The 11,566-nt window shown below is 46.7% G+C and overlaps 1 protein-coding gene across 1 annotated transcript; it reads right to left on the bottom strand.

Moving 5' to 3' along the window:
- Positions 1-4,691: 4,691 nt before the first annotated feature.
- On the bottom strand, positions 4,692-9,582 carry LOC140122964 (uncharacterized). Its single transcript, XM_072144211.1, has 3 exons — positions 8,836-9,582; positions 7,548-8,742; positions 4,692-4,712 (listed from the first exon to the last, which is right to left on the bottom strand). Exons 1-3 carry the CDS (start codon positions 9,198-9,200, stop codon positions 4,692-4,694), a joined length of 1,581 nt encoding a protein of 526 aa, XP_072000312.1. The 5' UTR covers positions 9,201-9,582.
- Between the last annotated feature and the right edge of the window lie 1,984 nt (positions 9,583-11,566).

Below are 11,566 nucleotides of genomic sequence, written 5' to 3'. Positions count from 1 at the left end.
TACTGGTGGTAGTTAAGCTAGTAGTGGTGGAACCCCTGCTGAGCCTGGTTTGGCAAATGTTGCACACCACAGTCCGTCGGTCATCCGGTGTTTCCTTAAAGAACCTCCACACTTCTGAAGATCTAGCCCTCGCCGCAAGAGCCCTCACCACGGGAGCTTCACTAGTTGACAGTGGCGCTGATGCACCAGCTCTGGCCCTGCCTCTCCGTCTGGCCCCACCACTGCCTCTTCCAACCTGTTCAGGTCGAGGACTCTCCTCCGTCTCAGAAGCACTGTGTTCACCCGGCCTCTCAACCCAGCTTGGGTCTGTCACCTCATCATCCTCCGATCCCTCAGTCTGCTCCCCCCTCGGACTTCCTGCCCTGACAACAACTTCCCCACTGTCTGACAACCGTGTCTCCTCATCGTCGGACACCTCTTTACACACTTCCACTACGTCAAGAAGGTCATCATCACCCACAGACTGTGACTGGTGGAAAACCTGGGCATCGGAAAATTGCTCAGCAGCAACCGGACAAGTGGTTTGTGACTGTGGGAAGGGTCCAGAAAACAGTTCCTCAGAGTATGCCGGTTCAAATGCCAAATTTTCCTGGGAGGGGGCAGACTGGGGGGGAGGAGGCTGAGGTGCAGGAGCTGGAGGAGTGGGGATTTCGGTGACATGGGTGGACTGCGTGGAAGACTGACTGGTGGTGGACAAATTGCTCGAAGCATTGTCAGCAATCCACGACATCACCTGTTCGCACTGTTCTGGCCTCAACAGTGCTCTACCACGAGTCCCAGTAACTTCAGACATGAACCTAGGGAGTGTAGCTCTGCGGCGTTCCCCTGCTCCCTCATCAGCAGGTGGTGTCTCACCCCGCCCAGGACCACGGCCTCTGACCCCTGCAGTAGTTGGACGCCCACGTCCCCGCCCTCGTCCTCTACCCCTAGCCCTCGGGTTAAACATTTTTAAAATGAGAGTTATAACTTTTTTTTTTTTTTTACTTCTTTTTGTTTTTTTTGGTGTTTTTTTGTGTTTTTTGTTTTTTTTTGAGTTTTTAAAACCAAACAATCCTATCCTATTGCTATGGCTATTTTCTAGCCAAGTATCAAAGGAAGCACACTACTATGCCAGATGAGATGACACTGAGTTATTGCCTAATAGAAATCCAACCCCTACTGAATTTTGCCACTTCGGCCTTTGCTATGGATATGTGCGCCACTAAGCGCAGAACACAGCGGTCGCAAGTCTCACTACAAATTGCTCAGAATTGGCAAGTACATGCACTGCAGAAACTACAGCCACCAGCAGATCAACCAGAAATCAAATATATAGAACGCTACTGTAGGCTTCAAGAAGCTGTTTGTATTCTCCTATGGCTATTTTCTAGCCAAGTATCAAAGGAAGCACACTACTATGCCAGATGAGATGACACTGAGTTATTGCCTAATAGAAATCCAACCCCTACTGAATTTTGCCACTTCGGCCTTTGCTATGGATATGTGCGCCACTAAGCGCAGAACACAGCGGTCGCAAGTCTCACTACAAATTGCTCAGAATTGGCAAGTACATGCACTGCAGAAACTACAGCCACCAGCAGATCAACCAGAAATCAAATATATAGAACGCTACTGTAGGCTTCAAGAAGCTGTTTGTATTCTCCTATGGCTATTTTCTAGCCAAGTATCAAAGGAAGCACACTACTATGCCAGATGAGATGACACTGAGTTATTGCCTAATAGAAATCCAACCCCTACTGAATTTTGCCACTTCGGCCTTTGCTATGGATATGTGCGCCACTAAGCGCAGAACACAGCGGTCGCAAGTCTCACTACAAATTGCTCAGAATTGGCAAGTACATGCACTGCAGAAACTACAGCCACCAGCAGATCAACCAGAAATCAAATATATAGAACGCTACTGTAGGCTTCAAGAAGCTGTTTGTATTCTCCTATGGCTATTTTCTAGCCAAGTATCAAAGGAAGCACACTACTATGCCAGATGAGATGACACTGAGTTATTGCCTAATAGAAATCCAACCCCTACTGAATTTTCCCACTTCGGTCTTTGCTATGGATATGTGTGCCACTAAGAGCTAAACACAACGGTAGCAAGTCCCCCTGCTAATTCCTCACAAAATGGTAAAAGATGCAAATTAAAATAAAAAAAGTAGAACGTTATTGTAGCCCTAAGAAGGGCTGTTGGGTTCTTTGAGAATCACTCCTGCCTAACAGTAAGCTAATAGAACACCCTAACGCTTTCCCTGACCAGCAGCAGCTCTCTCCCTAGCGGCATCCAGAGGCAGAATGATCCGAGCAGCGCGGCCAGCGGCTAGTCTATCCCAGGGTCACCTGATCTGGCCAGCCAACCACTGCTATCGACGTGTAAGGGTACCACGTCATGCTGGGTGGAGTGCAGAGTCTCCTGGCTTGTGATTGGCTCTGTTTCTGGCCGCCAAAAAGAAAAACGGCGGGAGCTGCCATTTTCTCGAGCGGGCGAAGTATTCGTCCGAGTAACGAGCAGTTTCGAGTACCCTAATGCTCGACCGAGCATCAAGCTCGGACGAGCATGTTCGCTCATCTCTAATGGCAATTGGATTCCATCCGAGTGACATCTTTTATTTCACTTACCCAAGACTTTAACTGTACACGAGTCAGTGAAAACGTTTTAAACCTTGCTCTACTTTTGAATGCAAGATACACACAATCCATTTAAAAATTAACAAAAAAACAATGGGGGCAATAAACAGCAGTCTTTTATCTCCCCCTGCGGGTGCTCGGGTGCCCGTTTCTACTACGATGCTCCGGTAACTTTGGAGGTCCGGTTGTAATCTCCGTCAGGTCGGAAGAGATTTCTATCTGTTGGGGGAGACTACAATAAATCCATCGGGCTCAGGCTTTTACATCCCCACCCGCCCAGTGCGCCCAGCCCCTTCTATGCCCCCTACAAACCAGAAGACATAGGGAGGTTTGTGAGCCTCCTCTCCCAGAAAACTAGTGGAGAAGGCATAAAAAATATCCCCTGATGTGTCAGTGATATTGCATTTACTGCAGTCGTGTAGTTATTATGTGTCACGAACCTGACTCACCGGAGTTCACACATGGGGTGCACCTACTCTATGGAGTCCCAGAATTTAGCCCTTAAGCTCCGCCCACTTCCTCAAAATGGCGTCCTCACGCTAAATTTACTCCATACAATCTCAGCACCCCGTCAATCCACACTGCCACCACCCACGAGTTACTTACGCAAAGAAGGCCGTAGGCACCTCAACCACACAGACAATGCACCCTGATGATTACACATGCAGTCACTACTTATAGGATATTACAATGCTAACAAGAACCTATGGTAACGTGATTCCCTTCAGAGACTCAGATTCTTTAAGGTTACAAGTAGAGACTTATTAAAAGAATTTAATTTACATAAAAAATGCAGTACACTCAAAGAATTAAATTGTCAGATAAAATGAAAAAGATTAAAAACAATACACATACCATACTTACAAACACGTGGGGAAGAAGGAAACAAAAAATTCTTGCTAGTGAAATAGGAAGAAATTCTTTGGCCCGAGGACAGGGCATAGACATCGATCCAGTCTTCTAGTGTTAGAGTCCCCCAGAGTGAATAATCCCATGTGGCTGCTTCACTAATTTAAACCCAGGGGTATTTTGACCCCACCCCTGGCTGTGATGTCACTGTGAGCGGGAGTTTTCTATCCCCTTCCCATCAGTGAGGTACTTTTTGGGTCTATGTTTTTATCAAAACCCCATAACTTTTGATTGGAAGATGGCACAATTGTGCCATGGCTTCCAACCAAACGGGTACGTTATTCCCATCAACCACATACCAAACTCGGGGTTTCTTAGCCTAATATCAGGGGTGTTCTGCTATTGGCTGCCTTCCCCTTTGCCAACATTCTGATTTTCGCTCCAGAAGTGTGTCTAGACCCCATAAATGTCCTGTTTAACTGGGGACCCGTAATTATGAATTATTCCCTAGTTATGGACAGCTATGATATTCCCTTTGTCTAAATTTGGAGGGAAAAACTACAGTCTGCTCCTACTTTCACCCCCCATTCTAAACTGCACTCTGGCCTAAGTGTCAATTTCCACATTTAAGAAAGAGCACTGATCAAAAGGGACTCCCTGGAGTGCGGAGACACACTGCCCAGTGACTCTTCCTGGCTGTTTGTAAAAAGCAAATGGAGCCTAATGACTCATAACAGGACAGAATGAAACAAAGGAAAGAAAAATAAAAAAAAAATAAAACAAACAAACTGTGGAGGAGTAATATTATCACATTATGCTTTACTACTTTTTTATTTAACTCACTGAACTACTAAATTTGCATGTAAGTCGGAATTGGTATATTTTATAATTGTAGCTCCAGACAAATTTTTTTTGTTCCCGTGACGATAAGATGTTAAAAGATTTTTTCTGTAATGGTAACAAGTATTATCAATAAAACTTTAATATAGACACCTTACAGCTGATCACTGCAGCCTGGGACTAATGTAACATCCAGAGATCTTTACCAGAGGTCAGAGAGGTCCGTCTGTATCTAGGGGTCATCTGTAAATCAGGTGTCCTTAAGTATGAGACTAACTGTGTTTCTATATTCTCTCAGGTTTTTTTTGTATTTTGAAATAAGAAATCCATAACATTCTGGAGAACCTTGGACATCTGACTCCTGAGTTTGGCCGTTCGGTAGATCAGGAAGGAGGAATGTAGAACTGGGAGAAATTCCAAGAAAATAATTATCCACTTCAGGTTTAAACGATACACATAATAAAAAAAGACACCGAAAAAAAGTACAATGAAGTATGTTGTGTTATATATGAATGTGACGGCTACAAATCTCATCGCTGAGTAATATGTCTCCAGGTTGATGGATAAGTTACTGCTCATCTTCATCCTTGTTGTGTGATGATACAATGAGGCGAAGAGGAGAACTGAGGAGATGGAATAGAAAACGAGAGGGAAGAAGGTACCTGTCACGGCGAGGACGCCGCCGCCTCGTCACGTGACGTGGGGTGCAACTGTACGGGTTAATTTAGCCTACTCAAACTTGCGCTCACCTTTCACTCAGGACACAAATTGAGCCTAAATCACACCTCATACAGCTCCAGCACCAGAACCAGACCCGCTGCCACCACTTATTGCATTTATACCGGGACCAATAAGTATCCCACTCTACATCAACTCTTGCTCTCAAGCAGTCACCTTGTCACACTCAGCATTGTAGCAGTAACACAGCTAGTCACACTTCACAAGGCTACGAGTTCGCAGAGCATACAGGGACCAAAATTAAAGTGAAAAGCTTTAATTACAAAAAGTTGATCAGTGCATAAAAAGATATTAAAAACAAAAGAATTACAAAATAAAATGACACACAACACGGCAAAACAGTTATAAAATAAAAAGGGAGAAAAATAACAGAAACTTACAACTTAAAGTAAATCCTGATCCCTGGAGGTAGGAGAAATAAGGAACACACTCAGCTTGTCAAGCAGCCCCCAAAATGTGAACACCAATTCTTGGATTTCATATTGTTTTATAACTTCTCAGTTTGGTTCAGGTTTCCGAACCGCCCATTCATTAATTAGTCCAGAGGGTCATTCAGGATTGGGCAAAGTGTTAATGAGGGGGGAGAGTCCAGGAATATTTAAACAGTCTTATACTGGGAGAGTCTCCTGATGTAGAAGGGGGGGGGGGGGTAGGGAGACCAAATGTCCTTTGGGGTCTGAACAGACCAGTCTTCAGTTCAGAGGTTATCAGGCTGTTAAAGCTCCAGGATGTCATAAAAGCTGCCTGGACGCTTCAATAGATGCCAAATATTTTAACAAAGTTTGTAATTACCCCGTTGTTAAACCAGTCTTATACATTCACAATTAATATCTCCTTGACACCTCCCCCTTTCAAGATTGGGCAAATTTGAAATGACCCACGCCATTTTAAATTTTCCCAAGCCAATTACCAATAATACATTGCAGAAGTTCAGTACCATAAAAATCATTGCCATAAGATGTGACTACCTGTGCACATCAACCATCTGGTCCTTTGTCCCGTGTATAAGGCCAAGTAATATCTTCCCTGGTCACTTGTACACTGCTGTGCTGGGACCCCCTGCTGACTTTATGGCTTTGTGCTGCAGAAACACTAAGTTCTGTGTCCCCTCTCCCAAGTGTGAAACGTTTAACCCTCTCCCTGCTGGATGAAATGCCAATGGAGTTAAGTGTAGGACTACTGTACCCAATTACATTATGTTTTGGTTTTCCAGCTGTACAGCTATTAGAGTCCCTCTCTTTACTATTTATACTATAGGGCTTAGGTTGGACCACTGACTGAATGCTCTCCTGAGAGTCCCCATGCCCCTGCTCCCCTTTCTGATCGCTCCCCAAAACTGCACTGGCAACACTCATCACTGGGAACCCGACCTCACTGTGGACCCCAGTCTCCTCTCTCAGCACTGGTTCTAGTGTACACGCTGTCTGTGGCTCATAGACACACTGCATCTCCCCAGTCTCCTCTCTCAGCACTGGTTCTAGTGTACACGCTGTCTTTGGCTCATAGACACACTGCATCTCCCCAGTCTCCTCTCTCAGCACTGGCTCTAGTGTACACGCTGTCTGTGGCTCATAGACACACTGCATCTCCCCAGTCTCCTCTCTCAGCACTGGTTCTAGTGTACACGCTGTCTTTGGCTCATAGACACACTGCATCTCCCCAGTCTCCTCTCTCAGCACTGGTTCTAGTGTACACGCTGTCTTTGGCTCATAGACACACTGCATCTCCCCAGTCTCCTCTCTCAGCACTGGTTCTAGTGCACACGCTGTCTGTGGCTCATAGACACACTGCATCTCCCCAGTCTCCTCTCTCAGCACTGGTTCTAGTGTACACGCTGTCTGTGGCTCATAGACACACTGCATCTCCCCAGTCTCCTCTCTCAGCACTGGTTCTAGTGTACACGCTGTCTTTGGCTCATAGACACACTGCATCTCCCCAGTCTCCTCTCTCAGCACTGGTTCTAGTGTACACGCTGTCTTTGGCTCATAGACACACTGCATCTCCCCAGTCTCCTCTCTCAGCACTGGCTCTAGTGTACACGCTCTCTGTGGCTCATAGACACACTGCATCTCCCCAGTCTCCTCTCTCAGCACTGGTTCTATTGTACACGCTGTCTTTGGCTCATAGACACACTGCATCTCCCCAGTCTGAGTAGAGGCATCTTTGTGGCTCATGCTCTGAGCCTTACTCATCTTGACACCTCTTGTCTGCTCTAGGACCTCTCCTTGAGTAATGGCCTCCACCAGATCCACACTCAGGACCTTAGAGCTTTGAGGTGCAGATTCAGAGACTCCATCTTGGCAGCCTCTCACACCGTTCACCATATCTGCTGACTGCAGGGTTATCTCTGGGGGCCCGTTCACCACCCCCTCCCCCGTAGCTTCCTCATACTGGGACACCTCTGGTTCTGGAGCAGGCATAGCCTTGCTCTTGCTATCCTGTCCTCCTTCCCAGACCAGTCCCCTTGGGCTTCTGCCCATTTTCTCATATGATTGCTGTACATCAGGCACATACACAGTTGTCATTTTTCCCAAATCATTTCCCAACAATACATCCACAGGCAATTCTTGTGACACTCCCACTTGTCTGATACCTCTATCAGAACCCCAGTCCATAAAAACCTTGGCAACGGGCACTCCTGGATGGCATCCAGTTAACCCCTTCACAGGCAAAGTCTTTTCTGGAATGATGTCCTCAGGGTTTATAACCTCAGGGCGAACTAAAGAATAACTTGCCCCTGAGTCTCTTAATCCCTGGGTGACTCTATCACCCACTATCACAGTCTGCATGTGGTGCTGTAACTTCTTCATATCACCAGAAAGCAGCATGACTACTGGTACTGTAGAGTAGACAGTTGCCCCTCTCTCTGGGCACGCAGACCTCAGATGACCCACTTTGTTACAAATAAAACATTTGCGCATATCCCCCTGATTTATAGACTCCCTCAGTGTAATGTTCTCACCCACTTTGGAGACAGAAGGCTGTGATGTTGTCCTGGCTTGTTTCTCCTTCCAGCTGGAGGACCTTTGGGGGGATGTTTCCCTCTTGGCTTCAGGCATCCGGTTGGCAGTATAGGAGTCTGCAATCTGCGCAGCTTCATCCGCAGTTTTAGGCTCCCTGTCACAAACAAACTGTCGTACATCCACAGGACAAATGTGCAGAAACTGATCTTTTATCATGAGATCCTCCAGGTCCTCACGTCTGTTGACAGAAAGTCCTCGGGTCCACTGTAGAAAGGTAGTCCTTAAGTTGCCTACTGTATCAGCGTAGCTCGCAGTTGTTTCTCGCTTTACACTCCGGAATTTCTTGCGATACACCTCTGGAGTTAAGTTGTACTTTTTAATCAAAGCAGCTTTTATAGCATCATAGTCCTCATCAAGCTCAAGAGGAAGGTCAGCAAATACTTCCAGGGCTTTGCCTCTTAGCCCTGGGCTTAAGTACTGTGCCCACTGCTCACGGGGCAGATGGTATTGTCTGCAGGTCTTCTCAAAAGATCGCAGAAAAATGTCCAAGTCCCCATCCTTGTCCAGTACTGGAAAACGTTCTTGACGAGGTCTTTTGGGGTCTACATCCTGGGATTGGGGTTGCACAGAATTGATACCCCTTTCAATACGCGCCATTTCCAGCCTGAATTCTCTATCAGCCTGGCGCTCACGCTCTGCGGCCTCTCTCTCTTTCTCTCGCTCTGCAGCGGCTCTCTCCTCTCGCTCTGCGGCTGCTCTCTCCTTCTCTCGCTCTGCGGCTGCTCTCTCCTTCTCTCGCTCTGCGGCCGCTCTCTCCTTCTCTCGCTCTGCGGCCGCTCTCTCCTTCTCTCGCTCTGCGGCCGCTCTCTCCTGTGCGGCCGCCTGATTAAACTGAAGGATAAGCTGCAGACGCAGGCTAGGATCACATTCACCTAGCTGCTGTAGGGCCATTTGTAGAGACACATCCATGCCTACCTGAGGGCTCCTGCTGTGGGTAGCCTCAGGGGAAACTCTTCCAGGATTAATGTCCATATCTTGGCTCCCTTGAGCCGTGCCAGATCCTTGCTCTGCATCTTGCTCCATCAAAGCACAAACCAGCAGCTCTTTGGACTTGTCAGCCGGGTCGATACCTCTCTGCTCACAGAGGTGGACTAGAGCCTCCTTGCTCTGTCTCTTGTAGATGGTTGCCATCACTGAGTGCAACCTTTGCCAAATAAAAGATAGAAAAGAAAAACGGGGAAGGGAAACTGTTTGCACGTGTGTCTTAGAACAGCACTGATTTGGTCCGTGTAAAACTAGGGTACTCCTCGCAAGGATTCCACTAGTCCTTAAGTGCAGGGGTTAGTTACTTAATCCCAACACTTAATGCTCTGACAAAAATGAATTTATCCCACCGCTGCCAACCAATTTGTCACGGCGAGGACGCCGCCGCCTCGTCACGTGACGTGGGGTGCAACTGTACGGGTTAATTTAGCCTACTCAAACTTGCGCTCACCTTTCACTCAGGACACAAATTGAGCCTAAATCACACCTCATACAGCTCCAGCACCAGAACCAGACCCGCTGCCACCACTTATTGCATTTATACCGGGACCAATAAGTATCCCACTCTACATCAACTCTTGCTCTCAAGCAGTCACCTTGTCACACTCAGCACTGTAGCAGTAACACAGCTAGTCACACTTCACAAGGCTACGAGTTAGCAGAGCATACAGGGACCAAAATTAAAGTGAAAAGCTTTAATTACAAAAAGTTGATCAGTGCATAAAAAGATATTAAAAATAGAGATGAGCGAGCACTAAAATGCTCGGGTACTCGTTATTCGAGACAAACTTTTCCCGATGCTCGAGTGCTCGTTTCGAGTAACGAGCCCCATTGAAGTCAATGGGAGACTCGAGCATTTTTCAAGGGGACCAAGGCTCTGCACAGGGAAGCTTGGCCAAACACCTGGGAACCTCAGAAAAGGATGGAAACACCACGGAAATGGACAGGAAACAGCAGGGGCAGCATGCATGGATGCCTCTGAGGCTGCTTAATCGCACCATTATGCCAAAATTATGGGCAACAGCATGGCCATGACAGAGTGACAGAATGAAGCTAGATAGCATCTAAAACATCCAATAATTGACCCTGACACTATAGGGGACGGCATGCAGAGGCAGCGGCAGCAGCGGCAGGCTAGAGAGTGTCATGGCAACATACCCTAAATGGACTCAGGCTTCAAACCAATGGGTGGCTAAGAGGAACCAAAGGAGGTGAGCAAGAAGCGCTCAAATAATATCGGTACATGATAAAAGTTTGCCAGTATATTTTGTGGATTACACAGCAGGGTGGCGACAAAGTTAACATGGAAGCCATGAAAACAATCCAAAATTCTGCCTGACACAGCTCGTTTGATAAGGGGACCATGTATGGAGGCAGTGAACTAGTAGTAGATTAAAGGTGCTGCAGTTAAAACTATGTTAGTTGGATCTTGGCATGGAGCTGGCGCTCCGCTGCCAGGCGAGCTTTCGCCAATCCAAGCCCCTGCCTCTAGGCTACTCCCCAAACAGCACTTCTAAGAACCTTTTGTATAAGATCAAGTGTAGTAGCGTTCTTATAAGTTTGGGATATGGCGGGTGAGGGGAATGTAAACATCTGCGCAAGAAGCGCTGAAATAATATCCGTAAATGAAAAAAGTTTGCCAGTATATTTTGTGGCTTACACAGCACGGTGGCGACAAAGTTAACAAGTTTGATGTGGAATGCCCTGTAATAGCTCTCCTCTGCGTCGGCAGTATATGACCAGCCCCAGGGTCAGACTCGGTCCCAGCCTGCACCAAGTTAAGTGTAGTAGCGTTCTTATAAGTTTGGAATATGGCGGGTGAGGGGAATGTAAACAGATGCGCAAGAAGCGCTGAAATAATATCCGTAAATGGTAAAAGTTTGCCAGTATATTTTGAGGATTACACAGCAGGGTGGCGACAAAGTTAACAAGTTTGTTGTGGAAGCCATGAAAACAACCCAAAATTCTGCCTGACACAGCACGTTTGATAAGGCGGCCATGTATGGAGGCAGTGAACTAGTAGTAGATTAAAGGTGCTGCAGTTAAAACTATGTTAGTTGGTTCTTGGCATGGAGCTGGCGCTCCGCTGCCAGGCGAGCTTTCGCCAATCCAAGCCCCTGTCTCTAGGCTACTCCCCAAACAGCACTTCTAAGAACCTTTTGTATAAGATCGAGTGTAGTAGCGTTCTTATAAGTTTAGGATATGGCGGGTGAGGGGAATGTAAACAGATGCGCAAGAAGCGCTGAAATAATATCCGTAAATGGTAAAAGTTTGCCAGTGTATTTTGTGGATAACACAGCAGGGTGGCGACAAAGTTAACAACTTTGATGTGGAATCCATGAAAACAACCCAAATTTCGGCCTGACACACCTCGTTTGATAAAGGGACGATGTATGGAGGCAGCTATATGGACGACTTTTGGAGGTAGCAATGGAGACAACGTGTGGAGGCTGCTATGGAGACAATTCAATTTGGATAGTGCCTGTATGTGGCAGTCCAAAAAAGTTTTCAAA

The sequence above is a fragment of the Engystomops pustulosus genome, chromosome 3 (genome assembly GCF_040894005.1).
Source record: "Engystomops pustulosus chromosome 3, aEngPut4.maternal, whole genome shotgun sequence".
Lineage (NCBI taxonomy): Eukaryota > Metazoa > Chordata > Amphibia > Anura > Leptodactylidae > Engystomops > Engystomops pustulosus.
This window is presented reverse-complemented; position numbering and strand designations above follow the sequence as displayed.

What these genes read in the sequence shown, in the direction of transcription:
- LOC140122964 (XM_072144211.1), bottom strand. Translation starts at nt 9,200, where the DNA reads ATGGCAACCATCTACAAGAGACAGAGCAAGGAGGCTCTAGTCCACCTC. An exon ending in AAGGAGAGAGCGGCCGCAGA is followed by an intron (nt 8,743 to 8,835) that starts GCGAGAGAAGGA and finishes GCGAGAGGAGAG; the next exon opens with AGCCGCTGCAGAGCGAGAGA. An exon ending in CAACTGTGTATGTGCCTGAT is followed by an intron (nt 4,713 to 7,547) that starts GTACAGCAATCA and finishes AATTTCTCCCAG; the next exon opens with TTCTACATTCCTCCTTCCTG.